The 20,976-nt window shown below is 43.2% G+C and overlaps 1 protein-coding gene across 9 annotated transcripts in view; it reads right to left on the bottom strand.

Annotated features, from left to right (window-relative positions):
- The window catches only part of LOC109893032 (peripheral-type benzodiazepine receptor-associated protein 1), a 176,905-nt gene extending 156,143 nt beyond the window's left edge, over positions 1-20,762 (bottom strand). For 5 of the 9 annotated variants that reach the window (XM_020486026.2, XM_031827003.1, XM_031827004.1 and 2 more), the window contains exon 1: positions 18,334-20,761. In XM_020486026.2, the coding sequence (XP_020341615.1) occupies positions 18,334-19,392 (1,059 nt within the window). In that variant the 5' untranslated portion in view covers positions 19,393-20,761. Of the gene's footprint in view, positions 1-18,333 lie in introns of all 9 variants that reach the window. The other 4 variants (XM_031827006.1, XM_031827005.1, XM_031827009.1 and 1 more) reach the window with 2 other exon arrangements.
- Between the last annotated feature and the right edge of the window lie 214 nt (positions 20,763-20,976).

Here is a 20,976-nt window from a genome sequence, read left to right as displayed (position 1 = left end):
TTCCCCATTATTTTCTCAAGCTCTATCAGGTTGGATGTGGATCGTCGCTGAACAGCTCTGACTAGGCCACTCAAGGACAATCAGAGAGTTGTCCCGAAGCCACTCCTGCATTGTCTTGGCTGTGTGCTTAGGGTTGTTTTTGATGTTGGAAGGTGAACCTTCGCCCCAGTCTGAGGTCCTGAGTGCTTTGGAGAAGGTTTTCATCAAGGATCTCTCTGTACTTTGCTCTGTTAACTCTTTCCCTCAATCCTGACTAGTCCCCTATTCCCTGCCGCTGAAAAACATCCCCACAAGCATGATGCTGCCAACACGCTTCACCGTAGGGATGGTGCCAGGTTTCCTCCAGACGAGTACAATCTTGGTTTCATCAGACCAGAGAATCTTGTTGTTTCTCATGGTCAGAGTGCTTTAGGTGCCTTTTGGCAAACTTCAAGTGGGCTGTCATGTGCCTTTTACTGAGGAGTGACATCTGGCCACTCTACTATAATGGCCTGATTGGTGGAAGGTTCTCCCATCTCCACAGAGGAACTCTGGAGCTCTGTCAGAGTGACCATTGGGTTCTCACTTCCATTTAAGAATGGAGGCCACTGTGTTCTTGGGGACCTTCAATGCTGCAGAAATGTTTTGGTACCCTTCCTCAGATCTGTGCCTCGACACAATCCTGTTTCGGAGCTCTACGGACAATTCCTTTGACCTCATGGCTTAGTTTTTGCTCTGTGACGCACTGTCAACTGAGACCTTATAGACAGGTATGTGCCTTTCTAAAATCATGTCCAATCAATGGAGCCCACCTGTGGTAAATTCAAATCAAGGTGTAGAAACATCAAGGACAATCAACGGAAAAGGATGCACCTGAGCTCAATTATGAGACTCATAGCAAAGGGTCTAAATACTTATGAAAATAAGGTATCGGTTTCTTATTTTTAATAAATATGAAAAAAAATCTAAAAACCTGTTATCATGGGGTATTGTGTAGAGATTGATGAGGGGAAAATGAATGTGGAAAATGTCAAGGGGTCTGTATACTTTCCGAATGCACTGTATGTCTTCATCACTGGAAAAGATAAATGGTTGAGATTGATATAATTTAAAAGCTAAAGCTTACAAACAGGGTGTCAAACCAGACAGAGACAGACAGAGAGACAGAGAGACAGAGGACAGAGAGACAGACCAAAAGTTGAGTCACTTAGAAATGTCCTTGAAAGAAAATCACATATGTGTCCATAAAAAAAACAGCAAATTGATCAGGAATACAGTGTAGACATTTTTTATGTTGTTAATGACTATTGTAGCTGGAAACAGATGATTTTCTATGGAATATCTACATACAGTGGCTTGCGAAAGTATTCACCCCCTTGGAATATTTCCTATTTTGTTGCCTTAAAACCTGGTTGCCCTAAAACCTACTTTTGGGGATTTTGTATCATTTGATTTCGACAACATGACTACCACTTTGAAGATGCAAAATATTTGTTATTGTGAAAACAAACAAGAAATGACAAAAAAAATGTACTTAAGCGTGCATAACTATTCACCCCCCAAAGTCAATACTTTGTAGAGCCACCTTTTGCAGCAATTACAGCTGAAAGTCTCTTGGATTATGTCTCTATAAACTTGGCACATCTAGCCACTGGGATGTTTGCCCATTCTTCAAGGCAAAACTTATCCAGCTCCTTCAAGTTGGATGGGTTCTGCTGGTGTACAGCAATATTTAAGTCATACCTCTGATTCTCAATTGGATTGAGGTCTGTGCTTTGACTAGGCCATTCCAAGGCATTTAAATGTTTCCCCTTAAACCACTCAAGTGTTGCTTTAGCAGTATGCTTAAGGTCATTGTCCTGCTGGAAGGTGAAACTCCGTCCCAGTCTCAAATCTCTGGAAGACTGAAACAGGTTTCCCTCAAGAACTTGAAGTGGTCCTATGGACAGATACTCCAATCTCCGCTGTGGAGCTTTGTAGATCGTTCAGGGTTAATGCGCTCCTTGCCTGGTCCGTGAGTTTTGGTGGGCGGCCCTCTCTTGGCAGGTTTGTTGTGGTGCCATATTCTTTCCAATATTTAATCATGGATTTCATGGTGCTCCGTGGGATGTTCAAAGTTTCCAATATTTTTTTATAACCAAACCCTGATCTGTACTTCTCCACAACTTTGCCCCTGACCTATTTGGAGAGCTACTTGGTCTTCAAAGTGCTGCTTGCTTGGTGGTGCCCCTTTCTTAGTGGTGTTGCAGACTCGGGGGCCTTTCAGAACAGATATATATATATATGAGAACATGTGACACTTAAATATAGTCCACCTGTGTGCAATCTAAAAAATTGTGACTTCTGAAGGTAATTAGTAGCACCAGATCCTTTTTTAGGGGCTTCATAGCAAAGGGGGTGAATACATATGCACACCACTCTTCATATTTATTTATTTTTTACATTTATGAAACAAGTTTTTTTTTTTTCTTCACGAATTTGGACTATTTTGTGTATGTCCATTACATGAAATCCAAATAAAAATCCATTTAAATACAGGTTGTAATGAAACAAAATAGGAAAATGCCAAGGGGTGTGAATACTTTTGCAAGACACTGTAGGCGTACAGAGGCCCATTATGAGCAACCATCCCTCCTCTTTTCCAATGGAACGTTGTGTTAGCTAATCCAAGTTTATCATCATGTTAAAAAGACTAATTGATCATTAGAAAACCCTTTGCAATTATGCTAGCACAGCTGAAAACTGTCATGTGGATTAAAGAAGCAATTAAACTGGCCTTCTTTAGACTAGTTGGACTACATCCCAAGATGGCGTAGCAGTCGGATGTGTGTTTTGTCTTGTCCCGTGTAAATAATCGTTTCTCTTTTTTTTCATATTTTAATCTTACTTTCAATCTATGGACTGAATATACTCTCCTGCAACCCGCCTCACCTAATGTGGTACGGATCTGCTATTTTTAAACTTAAGTACTGGAATCCCCCCCATCAGAAGTTAGCCAGCTAACTACCTACTAACTAGTAGTCAGTTAACAGTGAAGACCGCTAGCAGTGGCTAACTCAAGACACCAGCCAGCCTCAGCTCGGTCAATACCTCCCAGTCTGCACATATCAATCCAGAGCATATCGGACTGCTTTTTCTCTACCACATCTCCGGATTCCTACCGCAAGCTCTGGACCTTTACACCGGATCATCGCAGCTAGCTAGCTGCAATCCGAGTGGCTACTCCTGGCTGACGTCTCGGTCCTGAAGCAAGCACCAGTTAGCCTTGAGCTGGCCTCGAGCTAGGCTCCCGGCTAACCGGAGAGATCCACCAGCTAATTATTGGGCTAAACCTCTTTTGCCAATTGGCCTGGACCCTTTATTGAAGTCGCCGAAGATCCATTTGCTGGCCACGGCCCAGTAGCTTTCTGAACGCCGCGTCTTCAGCTCGCCTAGCGTAGTAGCGACTACCGAACACCCCCGACTCCCGATTGCTGCTCATTGGACCCTATTATCACTCAGCTACCCATGCCTCTCCCTAATGTCAATGTCAATTTGTCATTGTCGTTGTATTTTACTATATTTTACTATAGAGCCCCCAGCCCCGCCCTAAATGCCTTAGATAGCTTTTGTCGCATCATCCACACATGCGAATACCTCACCTGGCTTAACTGGTGCCTCCAGTGATGCAGCCGCTCTCATCGTCACACAATGCCTACATTTACCTCCACTGTACTCACATCCTACCATACCCTTGTCTGTACATTATGCCCTGACTCTATTCTGCCACGCCCAGAAATCAGCTCCTTTTATTCTCTGTCCCCAACGCACTAGACGACCAGTTCTTATAGCCTTTAGCCATACCCTTATCCTACTCCTCCTCTGTTCCTCTGGTGATGTAGAGGTTTACCCAGGCCCTGTTGCACCACACCTATTCCCAAGGTGCTCTCATTTGTTGAGTTCTGTAACTGTAAAACCCTTGGTTTCATGCATGTTAACTTCTTATGGCTGCAAGGGCAGTATTGAGTAGCTTGGGATGAAAGGTGCCCATATAAAACGGCCTGCTCCTCAGTCATAGTTGCTAATATTTGCATATTATTATTATTATTATTATGTCTGAGTATACCAGAACTTATATAGCAGGCAAAAACCTGAGAAATTCCACTTTGTTTTTTTTCTTTTCTAGAGGTGGCATATTTTCAACCAAGGTCCGTCTCGTTGAAATTACAGTGAGATATGGATGAGTTTTCACTTCCTACGCCTTCCACTAGATGTCAGCAGTCAAAAGAACTTTGTCTGATGACTAATGTGAAAGGGGGTCGATTGACACAGGAAATAGTCACCACAGCCATGAGTAGACCATGCTTTCACCAGGCGCGTTCACAGGGGAAGGACTTGCATTCCACCGCTCATCTGAAGTAATTCTAATTCTCCGGTTGGAACGTTTTTCAAGATATATGTAAACATTCTAAAGATTGATTCAGTACATCGTTTGACATGTTTCTACTGACTGACTTTTGGACATTTCGTCAAGTTATAGTGGACGCGCTTTGTAACTTTGGAATTGTTTACCAAACGTGCTAACCAAAGTAGCTCATTGGACATAAATAACGGACATTTTTGAACAAATCAAGCATTTATTGTGGACCTGGGATTTCTAGTACTGCATTCTGTTCAAAAGGTAAGGAAACATTTATCATGTATTGTCTGGTTTCTGTTGACTCCAACATGGAGGCTAATTTGGCTACTGTTCTGAGCGCCGTCTCAGATAATTGCATGGGTTGCTTTTTCCGTAAACTTTTTTTGAAATCTGACACAGCGGTTGCATTAAGGAGAGGTATATCTATAATTCCATGTGTATAACTTGTATTATCATCTACATTTATGATGAGTATTTCTGTTGAAACGATGTGGCTATGCAAAATCACTTGATGTTTTTGGAACTAGTGAATCTAACGTGCCAATGTAAACTCTGATAAAGTTCATATTTATATAAAAAAATCTAACAAAACATGCATTTATTGTGTAACATGAAGTCCTATGAGTGTCATCTGATGAAGATATTTCAAGGTTAGTGATTCATTTTCTTTATTTATGCTTTTTGTGAATGCTATATTTTGCTGGAAAATTGTTGTGCTTATTGTGGTTTGGTGGAGACCTAACATAATAGTTTGTAGTGCTTTCGCTGAAAAGCCTATTTGAAATTGGACACTGGTGGGATTAACAACGAGAATAGCTTTAAAATGATAAGACACATGTATGTTTTAGGGATTTTTAATTATGAGATTTCTGTGGTTTGAATTTGGCGCCCTCTATTTTCACTGGTAGTTGTCATATCGATCCCGATATCGGGATTGCAGCATTTACAAGTTATCAGAAGCCTCCTCCCTAAGTTCGTTTTATTCACTGCTTTAGCACCCTCCGCCAACCCTGATGTCGTAGCCATGTCTGAAGCCTGGCTTAGGAAGGTCACCAAATATTCTGACATTTCCATCCCCAACCACAACATTTTCAGACAAGATAGAACTACCAAAGGGGGCGGAGTTGCAAGCTACTGCAGAGATAGTCTAACAAAACTCTGCAGACTATCCAAGTCTGGGCCCAAACAAGTCGAGCTTCTACTTTTAAAAATCAAACCTTTCCAGAAATAAGTCTCTCGCCGTTGCCACTTGTTATAGACCCCCTTCAGCCCCAGCTGTGCCCTAGACACCATATGTGAATTGATTGAAGATCGATGGGGGGCAGAGTTCGTACTGTTAGGTGACCTAAACTGGGATATGCTTAACACCCTGGCCGTCCTACAATCTAAACTAGATGCCCTCAATCTCACACAAATGATCAAGGAACCTACCAGGTACAACCCTAAATATGTAACCATGGGCCATAGATAATCATAACCAACTTGCCCTATAAAAACACCTCTGCAGTCTTCAACCAAGATCTCAGCGATCACTGCCTCATTGCCTGCGTCCGTAATGTGTCGCGGTCTAACGACCAACCCTCATCACTGCCAAACGCTCCCTAAAACACTTCATCGAGCAGGCCTTTCTAATCGACCTGGCCCGGGTATCCTGGAAGGATATTGACCTCATCCGGTCAGTAGAGGATGCCTGATTGCTCTTTAAAAAGTGCTTTCCTCACCATTTTAAATAAGCATGCCCCATTCAGAAAATGTAGAACTAAGAACAGATATAGCCCTTGGTTCACCCCAGACTTCCCTGCCCTTGACCAGTACAAAAACATCCCGTGGCGTTCTGCATTAGCATCGAATAGCTGCTGCAATATGCAACTTTTTAGGAAAGTCAGGAACCAATATACACAGTCACTTAGCTTTCCTAAGGCTAGTTTTTTCAAACAGAAATTTGCATCCTGTAGCAATAATTCCTAAAAACTTCAGGACACTAAAGTCCATGGAGAATAAGAACACCTCCTCCCAGTTGCCTACTGCAGAGGCTAGGACACAGTCACCACCGATAAATCTACGATCATTTCAGTAAGCATTTTTCTACAGCTGGCCATGCTTTCCACCTGGCTACCCCGGCCATCAGCAAAAATCTGGATCCCTACAAATCAGCTGGGCTAGAGAATCTGGACCCTAACTTTCTAAAATTATCCACCGAAATTGTTGCAACTCTTATTACTAGCCTGTTCAACCTCTTTCATATCTCCTGAGATCTCCAAAGATTGGAAAGCTTTCGCGGTCACCCCCCTCTTCAAAGGGGGAAGACACACTAGACCCAAACTGCTATAGACCTATATCCATCCTGCCCTGCCTTTCTAAAAATCTTCAAAAGCCAAGTTAACAAACAGATTACCGACCATTTCGAATCTCACCGTATCTTCTCAACTATGCAATCTGGTTTCAGAGCTGGTAATGGGTGCACCTCAGTCACGCTCAAGGTCCTAAACGATATCATAACCGCCATCGATTAAAAGACAGTACTGTGCAGCTGTCTTCATCAACGTGGCCAAGGCATTCGACTCTTGTCAATCACCACATTCTTATTGGCAGACGCCTGGTTCAAACTACTTCTCAGAGAATTCAGTGTGTCAAATCGGAGGGCCTGTTGTCAGGACCTCTGGCAGTCTATGGGGGTGCCACAGGGTTCAATTCTTGGTCCGACTCTATTCTCTGTATGCATATGTGGGGAGAACAAGTACACTGCTCAAAAAAATAAAGGGAACACTTAAACAACACAATGTAACTCCAAGTCAATCACACTGTGAAGTCAAACTGTCCATTTAGAAAGCAACACTGATTGACAATACATTTCACATGCTGTTGTGCAAATGGAATAGACAACAGGTGAAAATTATAGGCAATTAGCAAGACACCCCCAATAAAGGAGTGGTTCTGCAGGTGGTGACCAGACCACTTCTCAGTTCCTATGCTTCCTGGCTGATGTTTTGGTCACTTTTGAATGCTGGCGGTGCTTTCACTCTAGTGGTAGCATGAGACGGAGTCTACAACCCACACAAGTGGCTCATGTAGTGCAGCTCATCCAGGATGGGACATCAATGCGAGCTGTGGCAAGAAGGTTTGCTGTGTCTGTCAGCGTAGTGTCCAGAGCATGGAGGCGCTACCAGGAGACAGGCCAGTACATCAGGAGACGTGGAGGAGGACGTAGGAGGGAAACAACCCAGCAGCAGGACCGCTACCTACGCCTTTGTGCAAGGAGGAGCACTGCCAGAGCCCTGCAAAATGACCTCCAGCAGGCCACAAATGTGCATGTGTCTGCTCAAACGGTCAGAAACAGACTCCATGAGGGTGCTATGAGGGCCCGACATCCACAGGTGGGGGTTGTGCTTACAGCCCAACACCGTGCAGGACGTTTGGCATTTGCCAGAGAACACCAAGATTGGCAAATTCGCCACTGGCACCCTGTGCTCTTCACAGATGAAAGCAGGTTCACACTGAGCACGTGACAGTCTGGAGACGCCATGGAGAACGTTCTGCTGCCTGCAACATCCTCCAGGATGACCGGTTTGGCGGTGGGTCAGTCATGGTGTGGGGTGGCATTTCTTTGGGGGGGGGCCCTCCATGTGCTCGCCAGAGGTAGCCTGACTGCCATTAGGTACCGAGATGAGATCCTCAGACCCCTTGTGAGACCATATGCTGGTGAGGTTGGCCCTGGGTTCCTCCTAATGCAAGACAATGCTAGACCTCATGTGGCTGGAGTGTGTCAGCAGTTCCTGCAAGAGGAAGGCATTGATGCTATGGACTGGCCCGCCCGTTCCCCAGACCTGAATCCAATTGAGCACATCTGGGACATCATGTCTCGCTCCATCCACCAACGCCACGTTGCACCACAGACTGTCCAGGAGTTGGCGGAGGCTTTAGTCCAGGTCTGGGAGGAAATCCCTCAGGAGACCATCCGCCACCTCATCAGGAGCATGCCCAGGCGTTGTAGGGAGGTCATAAAGGCACGTGGAGGCCACACACACTGGAGCGCAATTTTGACTTGTTTTAAGGACATTACATCAAAGTTGGATCAGCCTGTAGTGTGGTTTTCCACTTTAAACTTTGAGTGTGACTCCAAATCCAGACCTCCATGGGTTGATAAATTTGATTTCCATTGATCATTTTGTGTGATTTTGTTGTCAGCACATTCAACTATGTAAAGAAAAAAGTATTTAATAAGAATATTTCATTCATTCAGATCTAGGGATGTTTTATTTTAGTGTTCCCTTAATTTTTTTTGAGCAGTGTATTTGATAACCTGCAAAATCGGCAGTGTTTCCTACTTACAAAGCATGTAGAGGTCTGTAATTGTTATCAAAGGTACACTTCAACTGTGAGACGGAATCTGAAACAAAAATCCAGAAAATCACATTGTATCATTTTTAAGTAATTAATTTGCATTTTATTGCATGACATAAGTATTTGATACATCAGAAAAGCAGAACCTAATATTTGGTACAGAAACCTTTGTTTGCAATTACAGAGACCATACGTTTCCTGTAGTTCTTCACCAGGTTTACACACACTGCAGCAGGGATTTTGGCCCACTCCTCCATACAGACCTTCTCCAGATCCTTCAGGTTTCGGGGCTGTCGCTGGGCAATACGGACTTTCAGCTCCCTCCAAAGAATTTCTATTGGGTTCAGGTCTGGAGACTGGCTAGGCCACTCCAGGACCTGTTCCATTGCATGCCTATCCTCCATTTAAAAGGGATCATCAACCAGATTCCTTTCCCTATGGCTTCCACATGGTGTGAACAGTCTTAAGACAGTTTCAGGCTTTTATTCTGAAGAATTAGCGAGAATGATCACGTCAGTGGATAGCTAGGTGTCCACAGACTTGTGCATGCGCGAGCGCCTGGAGCAAGACCTTTTCTCCCTCTCTCCAATTGAAAAGGCTACCGTCCGGTTGAAATATTATCTATTATTTATTGTAAAAACAACCTGAGGATTGATTATTTTAAAAAATGTTTATTATTTGGAATTTGTGTCTGCCCGTCGTGACCTGCACGAGCCTGTGGATTACTAAACAAAATGCGCCAACCAAATGGAGGTTTTTGGATATAAAAAATAATCTTTATGGAACAAAATTAACGTTTGTGTAACTGGGAGTGCAAACATACGAAGATCAAAGGTAAGGGATTAATTTTGTTTTTCTGACTTTCGTGACAATCTACTTTGCTGCCAGCTGTTTGTAATGTTTTGTCTGCTGAGAGAGCTGTCCTCACATAATCGCATGGTTTGCTTTCACCGAAATCTGACACGCCGGTTGGATTAACGACAAGTTAAGCTGTGTTTTGGTGTATTGCACTTGTGATTATGAAAATGTAATTGTTTTAGTATTGAATTTAAATTTGGCACTCTGCAATTCACCGGATGTTGACGAAAATGATCCCGCTAAAGGGATCGGTGCGCCAAGAGGTTAACTGACTTGTTAAATAAAGGTGTTAAATTTTAAAAAGTTATTTAAAAAAAAATAATCTGCCAAATTGGTGTCCAAAAATACCGATTTCCGATTGTTATGTAAACTTGAAATCGGCCCTAATTAAATCGGCCATTCCGATTAATCGTTCAACCTCTACTCTGAACGGTAATGACTTAGGTATTTGTAGTTGTCCACATATTCTAGGTGTCTGGTTGGACAATAAACTCTCCTTCAAGACTCACATTAAGCATCTCCAATCTAAAATGTAATCTAGAATCGGCTTACTATTTCACAACAACAAAAAAATCCTTCACTTATCCTCAATCATCTAAATCTTTGCTAGGTAAAGACCCGCATAATCTCACCCCACTGGTCACCATAGCAACACCCACCCGTAGCGGGCACACGCTCCAGCAGGTATATTTCACTGGTGATCCCCAAAGCCAACACCTTCTTTGGCCGCCTTTCCTTCCAGTTCTCTGCTGCCAATGACTGGAATGAATTGCAAAAATAATTGAAGCAGGAGACATCTCAGGAGATATCTCCCTCGAACTTTAAGCATCAGCTGTCAGAGCAGCTTACCAATTACTGCACCTGTACACAGCCCATCTGTAAATAGCACACCCAACTCCCTCATCCCCATATTATTTCTCTCTTTTGCACCCCAGTATCTCTACTTGCAGATCATCATCTGCACATCTATCACTCGTGTTAAAATTGTAATTATTTCGCCTCCATGGCCTACTTATTGCCTTACCTCCCTACATTTGCACACAATGTACATAGATTTTTCTATTGTGTTATTGACTGTACGTTTGTTTGTGTGTAACTGTGTTGTTTCGGCCAGGTTGCATTTGTAAATGAGAACTTGTTCTCAACTGGCCTACCTGGTTAAATAAAGGTGAAATAAAATATATAAACAAAAGTTGAGTCTCTGGAGCATCAGAATGTTTGGGTTCGATTACAGTCTCAAAATGGCCTGAAATAAAGTACTTTCTTCTGAAACTCAGTCTATTCTTGTTCTGAGAAATGAAGGCTATTCCATGCGAGAAATTGCCAAGAAACTGAAGATCTTGTACAACGCTGTGTACTACTCCCATTCACAGAAAAGCGCAAACTGGCTCTAACCAGAATAGAAAGAGTGGGAGGCCTCGGTGCACAATTGAGCAAGAGGACAAGTACAGTAGAGCGTCTAGTTTGAGAAACGGACGTCTCACAAGTCCTCAACTGGCAGCTTCATTAAATAGTACCCACAAAACACCAGTCTCAATGTCAACAGTGAAGAGGTGACTCTGGGATGCTGGCCTTTTAGGCAGAGTTCCTCTGTCCAATGTCTGTTATTTTGCACATCTTAATCTTTTATTGGCCAGTCTGAGATATGGCTTTTCTTTGCAACTGCCTAGATGGACAGCATCCCGGAGTCGCCTCTTCACCTTGAGTTGATCAGGTTGTCGATTGTGGCCTGGGGAATGCTGTCCCATCCTTCAATGGCTGTGCGAAGTTGCTGGATATGGGTAGGAACTGGAACACTGTCGTACATGGTGATCCAGAGCATCATGCTCAATGGGTGACATGCTGAATGGATGACATGTCTTTTGAGCATGCAAGCTATGGAAGAACTGGGACATTTTAAGCTTCCAGGAACTGTACACAGATCCTTGCCACATGGGGCTGTGCATTATCATGCTGAAACATGTGATGGCGTCGGATGAATGGCACGACAATGGGCTTCAGGATCTTGTCACGGTATCTCTGTGCATTCAAATTGCAATCGTTAAAATGCAATTGTGTGCGTGGTCAGTAGCTTATGACTGCCCGTACCATCAGCAACCTGCTCGCTCCCCACACAACGCCATACACGCTGTCTACCATCTACCTGGCACAGTTGAAATGGGGATTAATCCATGAAGAGCACACTTCTCCAGCGTGCCAGTAGCCATCAAAGGTGAGCATTTGCCCACTGAAGTCGGTTACAACGGATACAACGGTTTCTGACAATTTGTGCAGAAATTCTTTGGTTATGCACACCACACAGACAGCATCGTGAAGAAGGCGCAGCAGCGCCTCTTCAACCTCAGGAGGCTGAAGAAATTCAGCTCGTCACCAAAAGCACTCACAAACCTCTACAGATGCACAATCGAGAGCATCCTGTCGGGCTGTATCACCGCCTGGTACGGCAACTGCTCCGCCCACAACCGTAAGGCTCTCCAGAGGGTAGTGAGGTCTGCACAACGCATCACCGGGGGCAAACTACCTGCCCTCCAGGACACCTACACCACACTGTCACAGGAAGGCCAAAGATCATCAAGGACAACAACCACCCGAGCCACTGCCTGTTCACCCCGCTATCATCCAGAAGGCGAGGTCAGTACAGGTGCATCAAAGCTGGGACCGAGAGACTGAAAAATAGCTTCTATCTCAAGGCCATCAGACTGTTAAACAGCCACCACTAACATTGAGTGGCTGCTGCCAACACACTGACTCAACTCCAGCCACTTTAATAATGGGAATTGATGGGAAATGTGAAATATATCACTAGCCACTTTAAACAATGCTACCTAATATAATGTTTACATACCCTACATTATTCATCTCATATGTATATACTGTACTCTATATCATCTACTGCATCTTTATGTAATACATGTATCACTAGCCACTAACGATGCCACTTTGTTTACATACTCATCTCATATGTATATACTGCACTCAATACCATCTACTGTATCTTGCCTATGCCGCTCTGTACCATCACTCACTCATATCTTTATGTACATATTCTTTATCCCCTTACACTTGTGTCTATAAGGTAGTAGTTTTGGAATTTTTAGCTAGATTACTTGTTGGTTATTACTGCATTGTCGGAACTAGAAGCACAAGCATTTCGCTACACTCGCATTAACATCTGCTAACCATGTGTATGTGACAAATACAATTTGATTTTAGAGTGGCCTTTTATTGTCCCCAGCACAAGGTGTAATGATGCTGCTTAATCAGCTTTTTGATATGCCACATCTGTCAGGGAGATGGATTATAATGGCGAAGGAGAAATGCTTACCAACAGGGATGTAAATAAATATGTGCAACATTGAGAAATAAGCTTTTTGTGCATATAGAACATTTCAGGGATCTTATTTCAGCTCATGAAACCAACACTATACATGTTGAGTTTATATTTTTGTTCATTGTACAGTACCAGTCAACAGTTTGGACACACCTACTAATTCAAGGGTTCTTTATTTTTACTATGTTATAAATTGTAGAATAATAGTGAAGTAGCCACCCTTTGCCTTGAGAGCTTTGCACAATATTGGCACTCTCAACCAGCTTCATGAGGTAGTAATCTTTAATGCATTTTAATTAAGAGGTGTTCCTTTGTTCAAAGTTAATTTATGGTATTTCTTTCCCTCTTAATACGTTTGATCCAATCAGTTGTGTTGTGACAAGGTAGGGGTGGTATACAGAACATGGTATTTTACCAAATATTATGGCAAGAACAGCTCAAATAAGCAAAGACAAATTACAGTCTATAATTACTTTAAGGCATAAAGGTCGGTCAATAAGGCACATTTGAAGCTTCTTGATGAAACTGGCTCTAATGAGGAGCACCACAGGAAAGAAAGATCCAGAGTTACCTCTGCTGCAGAGGATAAATTCATTAGAGTTACCAGCCTCAGAAATTGCAACCCAATAAACGCATCACAGAGTTCAAGTAAGACACATCTCAACATGAACTGTTCAGAGGAGACTGCGTGAAATCAGGCCTTCATGGTCGAATTGCTGCAAAGAAACCACTAAAGGACACCAATTAGAATGAGATACTTCCTTGGGCCAAGAAACATGCACAATAGACATTGGACCGGTGGAAATCAGTCCTTTGGTCTGATGAGTCCAAATTTGAGATTTTGGGTTCCAACCACTGTGTCTTTGTGAGATGCAGAGTAGGTGAACGGATGATCTCTGTGTGGTTCCCACCGTGAAGCATGGAGGAGCAGGTGTGATGTAGGAAAACCAGCCAACAAGTGCTCAGCATCGGTGGGAACTCCTTCAAGACTGTTGAGAAAGCATTCCAGGGTAAACTGGTTGAGAGTGCCAAGAGTGTGCAAAGCTGTCATCAAGGAAAAGGGTGGCTACTTTGAAGAGTCTAAAATATATTTTGATTTGTTTAACACTTTTGGTTACTACATGATTCCATGTGTAATTTCATAGTTGACATCTTCACTATTATTCTACAATGTAGAAAAGTAATTATAAAGAATAACCCTGGAATTAGTAAATGTGTCCAATCTTTTGACTTCGTGATAGTTATGGTGTATAGGGAGGATGCAATTTTTGCAAATGTATTAAAAATAAAAACAAGAAATACCTTATTTACATAAATATTCAGAACCTTTGCTATGACACTCAAAATTGAGCTTAGGTGCATCCCATTTCCATTGAACATCCTTGAGATGTTTCTACAACTTGGAGTCCACCTGTGGTAAATTCAATTGATTGAACATGATTTGGAAAAGGCACACACCTGTCTATACAAGGTCCGACAGTCGACAGTGCATGTCAAAGCAAAAACCAAGCCATGAGGTTGGTCCCCAAGAACACAGTGGAATCCATCATTCTTAAATGGAAGAAGTTTGGAACCACCAAGACTCTTCCTAGAGCTGGCCGCCTGGCCAAACTGAGCAATCGAGGGAAAAGGGCCTTGGTCAGGGAGGTGACCAAGAACCCGATGGTCACTGACAGAGCTCCAGAGTTCCTCTGTGGAGATGGGAGAATTTTCCAGAAGGACAACCATCTCTGCAGCACTCCACCAATCAGGCCTTTATGATAGTGGCCAGATGGAAGCCACTCCTCAGTAAAAGGCACATGACAGCCCACTTGGACTCTCAGAACATGAGAAACTGGTCTGGTCTCTGGTCTGATGAAACCTAAATTAAACTATTTGGCCTGAATGCCAAGCATCACGACTGGATTGAAACCTGGCACCATCCCTATGGTGAAGTATGGTGGTGGCAGTATCATGCTGTGGGGATGTTTTTCAGCAGCAGGGACAGAGAGTATTCAGGATCGACGGAAAGATGAACGGAGCAAAGTACAGAGCGATCCTTGATGAAACCTGCTCCGGAGCGCTCAGGACCTCACACTGGGGCAAAGGTTCACCTTCCAACCAATCATGCCAAAAATCTACACTTATTACCTAAATGATCTGACCATGTAAGGTCTTAGCAGAAAAGTATTCTGTTCAGTCAGGCGTTACATTTATTTACAAGACAACAAACAAACCCCATAACCATAAAAGCACAAAAAAGAGGATTGGTACATACCATCTCAGGTTGTGCTGAAATCGTGTCTGTAGTTAAACAGATAATATTATCATTCCTGAAACATTATTTTGATCTCTAAGAAATTAAGCCAATTGATTGCACCCTAATTGGCCATTTTAAATTTAAGGGATTCATATAATATTCAATATAGTACTGAACATCAGATTTTGACCATTCTTCCTAGCAATGAGTTAAACATGAGGAACTACTGAAATTATCAAAAGCCCCCCACGGACACCCCACACACCCACCTCAAGAGCCAGTACACAGTATCAGTTCTTGGTCTGACAAGTAGTATGGAGCTGCGGCTTGGAGTATTGCTTCTTCATCCTTTGTATAATGTATTCACCTTGAAACTTTTTTTTCCCAGAAAAATTTGCTTTTGAAGTTGCTTACATTATTTACCATAAGAGTGTTAAAGTAACATGTTTTTCCCCACTAGATACCGCTGTTCCTGGAACTGACACAACCTTTTATACATTTTGCTGCTCGTGTTTATTAAATGGATCATTACATTGGTTTTCTACACAAAGTTGCAAAGATGATAGCTTTTGCTCATGAAAATACAAAATACAATTGTGGGGTCATCCTCACAAATTCAAGCCAGTCCTCCATGAAAGCTATTCAGTTTGCCCTTCTCTTAGGCTTAATCTCTGTCCAGGAAATGTCCCCTTTGTCAGTAGCTTATTCCCTTCAAAACAGTTCTGGATTAGTTAGCAAACCATTAGGCTACAGCAGTTCTAATGGTCTTCAATGGTAAAAGTCCCAAACACACACAATGTACAGTGTTTTGTAATGTTATTGGGTTGGGTTTAACCTCGATGTTTAACCTCGATGCAGTATTTTCATTTTTGGAAAAAAAACGTTCCCGTTTTAAACGGGATATTTTGTCAGGAAAAGATGCTAGAACATGCATATAATTGACAGCTTTGGATAGAAAACACTAACGTTTCCAAAACTGTAAAGATATTGTCTGTGAGTATAACAGAACTGATGTTGCAGGCGAAAGCCTGAGAAAAATCCAATCCGGAAGTGCCCCAGGTTTTGAAAGCCCTGCGTTCCAATGACTCCCTATTCAGCTATGAATGTACCATCAACGAGCTTACGCTTTCTAAGTATTCCCCAAGGTGTCTAGAGCATTGACGTAGTTTTGCGCATTTCTGTTGAATAGCCCTAGGCATTGCGTAAGTGGTCACATGGTGGCTCCGAGAGAGATTCTCGCGTAAAATACAGAGGTAGCCATTATTCCAATCGGTCCTAGTGAAAAACGAATTGTCCCGACGGATATATTATCGAATAGATATTAGAAAAATACCTTGAGGATGGATTCTAAACAACGTTTGCCATGTTTCTGTCGATATTATGGAGCTAATTTGGGCGATTTCCAGGTGATTTCTCAGCCAAACGTGAAGAACAAACGGTGCGATTTCGCCTACAAAAATAATATTTTGAGAAAATGTTTTACTTTGGCTGTCTACCTGGGAGTCTCGTGAGTGAAAACATCCTAAGTTCAAAGGTAAACGATTTAATTTGATTGCTTTTCTGATTTCCGTGACAAGGTTGCCTGCTGCTAGCAAGGCATAATGCTATGCTAGACTATGATAAACTTACACAAATGCTTGTCTAGCGTTGGCTGTAAAGCATGAGATGACAGGGTGATTAACAAAAGGCTAAGCTGTGTTCCAATATATTTAACTTGTGATTTTCATGAATAGGAATATTTTCTAGGAAGATGTATGTCCGTTGCGTTATGCTAATTAGTGTCAGATGATGACAATGGGGTGTCACTACAGGTTAATGTCACTAATCACACTACATATATGTTTTCAAATGTTATGACTGCAATGGTTTATAATTGTATTATATTGGAGTTGTCGCAACATTTTAGTCACTAGCCCATTACATCAAAGTTTTAGGCTTGTAGGAAAAGTCTTCATATGAGAATTGCACCATAGGGACAGCCCTGAGGGTTGAAGCATTAGGTTGCTAAGATAAGGACAAAATTAATTGCATTCACGGTGGACTGGCTTGACCACACAATTTATTTTCCTCTTGAGCCAAAGCTATTGGTTTTCTACTCAAAGTTGCAAAGGAAGTTGTGTGATCCATTTAATAAATGGAAGAAAAAAGTTTGACAGTAACATCTAGTGCGCAAAACCTGGTCCTTTCACACTAACTTATGGTAAATAATGCAAGTGACTAAGTTCTCTGAATGGGAGAAAACCTCAACCAACCCTAAAAAAGTATTTTTGATACCAATTCTACAAATGGTATCATGGGGCTAAGAGAACAATTGCAGTTTCAAAGCTAATTTCCTGCAATTATAAAAATGTTCCACTGCTAAATGCATATAGGGGAAACGTATTCCCTGTGTATCTGCATCACAAGTTATACATGGAATACATTAGATAGGATGAAGAAGCAATACTCCAAACTGCAGCTCCATACTACTTGTCAAGCATAGTCAACTCATACTGTATACCTCTTGTTGGGGTAGGATTGGCATGGGGTGTGGGGTCCGTGGGTGGCTTTTGACAATTTTATTGGATTCCTTGTGTCTTACACAATGGTAGGAAGAAGTTTGGCCTAACATTGGATGTTGGGTACTATATTGAATCTTACAAATCAAAAAAGGGCCAATTTGGGCACAATCAATTAATTTAATTTTATCTGAGAAATTAAGCTAACAAATTAATGCTGCAGGAATGCTAATCTTATCGGTTTCTAACTACACAAATTGTTCTGGAATAGTATGTGATGTTGGGTGTCATGGATTGCTGAAATGACAACTCAACTCAACTCAAGTGTTTATGACCAGCAGACCTAATCCAATTTCCTTGAGCTTTTATCTGATCTCCTTCCAAGACGATGACTATAAGGATTGCTTTTGCTTTATACTGCATATCTTACACGCTCATTGAGCAAAATAAAAACATGCAAGGTTGCATTTTTAAAGCCTGTGCTGGCATTAATTAAAGCATATGCCCAAATTACTTGAATAACAAATCAGAAACACATTACATCATCAAAATCAATGCATGTGCACATTAGAAAGTTTGAAGCCATGGCATTTGCTATAATGAGACCAGAAAGGTGACCTCAAATCACCTCATCAACCTATAGTCAAAGGGAAGAGGGGTGAGAAAATGCAAATATGAAGCAGCCTACCTCCATGTTGTCCTCCATGTTGTCTTTGTCAGAGTATTTGGAGGGCGAGGACTTGTCTGACCCAGGCGACTTAGACTGGAGGTCCCAGCCTGCATGGGGTGAGGATGTGGTCTGAGGGGAGCTGGTGCGTCGACAGGTGTCCCCAGCCAGGGGAGAGGAGAGGCGGGCAGCTGCACTGAGGTTCCTTCCTGAAGCTACGTTCATATGCTCTCTCTTGGTTCTCTTCTTGGGTGGAGGGGATGAGGGACTCTTGGAAAGGGACCTGGAGCGGGCCAGTGGTGGAGGTCCACTACGATGGGAGTAGTCTTCCTGGTCCTGGGTGGTGCTGCTGCTGAGATGGACACAGCTCTTAGACCTGTGCCTGGTTTTGAGAGCCCTGGAGGAGCTCTGGTTCCTCTCTTTCACCTCCCTGGTCCCTAGTCGTCGTCCATGTCCGTCAACTTTAAGCAGGTGGCAGAGGTCTTTCTCCAGGTCCAGCTCCTGTCTGAGACGCTGGAGGAACACAGCCTGCTTTCCATCTCTATCTGTAACCTGCAGCCTCACCAGCAGCTGCTCCAGCTTACGGCAGCTGGCACCGCTGCAGACACAACCAGGCTCTCTGTCTACGTTCTCCCCCCTGCTCTTCCACCCAGACTTAGTGATGGTTGTGTTGGCCTCCTCAGCCAGCCGGTGCTGCAGTTCCCTGGCCTGCCTGGTGGCAGCTTCCCTCTCCAGCCCGGTGCCTACCGCCTTTAACTCCTGTCCTTTGTATCTCAGCAGGTGTCTCACCTCAGCAGCCTGCTCCCTCCTCAGCACCTCCTGTAGCCGCTGGAGTTCCAGGGCCTTCTGTCGCTCGTGCCTGGCCGTCAGCTCCCTCAGGGCCCGCTGCTGCTCCCTCTCAGCCTCCTCGCGGAGTCGACGCAGCTCCAGAGAGAACCTCTGGTGAGCCTGATGGTTACGGCACTTCTCTGCCTCCAGGGTCGAACGCAGCTTTTCCAGGTCGCGACCGTGGTCCCCCCACCCGTGGCACGGCCTCTTCGACGACAGAACCATAGCATTACCCCCCCTGTCCTTCCCCATGGTCAGTGAAGCACTCACAGAAAAGCAGGCGCGCCGAGGGGAGACCCACTCAGTTCAGTTCAGGGGAGAGCGCATGCAGTTTAGTGGAGGCCCACTCAGTTCAGGCAAGGGGAGGACACATGCAGTTGGACAGAGGGCCAGATGATTATGGGGGGGTGGAGTCATGCAGGAGGTTGAGATGTAATGGGGTGATACTTATCAAACAAGCAGCATGAAGTTAACACAGCAGATCACTGTAAAGAAGTTGAGGGGATGGATGGCAGGAAATCAGATGGCAGGATGCAAATCAGTGTTTGATGGATGTCAAAGCACTGTGATTGCATGATTTATGTTCTATCTTTCATGAGAATTGGTTGGTAGTTGATGTAGTGAGACTAGGTAACTCTTTGCTTGCATGTCCACAAAAGATGAGAAAACAGCCGTCAAAAGTTAAATTCCATACACATGCATGACAAATGACTGGTCATTGACCCTACAAACTAGTTTGGAATGTGTCACTCAATTTGTGTAACTATCTTCCTACCTAGCTACCTGCCCACGTGCAGCAGACGTCATTCAAATCCACACACACAGTGAAGGATGAAATGTTAGCAAATGCATGCTAGCTAAGCTAGTTGATTATGCACACTAAAGCAAAAAACTGTCGGGGATGCAACAAGTGGCATCATACAATGCAACTTGAGCAAAGTTGATGCCGTATAGCTAGGCAAGGATAACGTGTTTGTTTTTAGCCTAATAAAATGTTCATTAGCTAGCTAGCTAGCTCATTGACGTTACATGGACAGTTCTCTGGCCATGTTTTGAATTGACGTCATCGTTCCCCAAAACTAGAATTGGCATAGCCTCTGCTCCAGGAGCTGTGTGTACAGGTATCCTGGAGCGAAGAGGCTAGAATTGACAACAAACATGCGAAGAGTGAGATAACGTCTCGCTTGCATCCGCTACTTTACTAGTTTAGCCACTATCGGCTGCCTAGGCTAATCTGCCACTAGCTAGCTAGTTAATCAGCTGACTGCTAGTTAGCCCGGGAGCTAATTAAAAACCAGTAGCCATACGTGGATGACAGTCAAGGTACGAGACATAACACACAGCATTACAAACTCACCTCTCACCAGTTAGTTAATGGTAGCTACAGCAACACACAAACTTAGATAGCTAACGTTATAACCCAGTCGGTTGCTACTAAAATAACTAGCCATTCCTTTTACAATTTAAAGTTAGAACAAGCCCTCAACCGGTGCCCACGTAAGACAACAGTTCTTGATTTACTCGAACTACCGTAGTGACCTCGGTCGAAATCTCAAGGGAGGACCAGTTGCTTCAAGGAGAGGATCCTACTCCTTTCTAAGTGTCTCTGGAAGAGCACTTAAGCGTGCCCCGTCATCAAGTTGACCGTAAGTCGACCGACCACTAGTGGCTTGCACGTGCAAGTGCATATGGCCCGTTATTTATAAGGCTGATAAAAATGTAAAATCAACTATTTCACCCGTTGAAATGTGAGGAAGGGAGGCTGCGAGTTTTTAGCAGAGTCGTATTTGAAATTACAAATAACTGTTATGTATTATTAGATGCTAAATATAATTG

The sequence above is a fragment of the Oncorhynchus kisutch genome, linkage group LG6 (assembly GCF_002021735.2).
Source record: "Oncorhynchus kisutch isolate 150728-3 linkage group LG6, Okis_V2, whole genome shotgun sequence".
Classification (NCBI taxonomy): Eukaryota; Metazoa; Chordata; class Actinopteri; order Salmoniformes; family Salmonidae; genus Oncorhynchus; species Oncorhynchus kisutch.
Note: the sequence above shows the minus strand (reverse complement) of the source record. Positions and strands in the feature narration are given on the sequence as shown.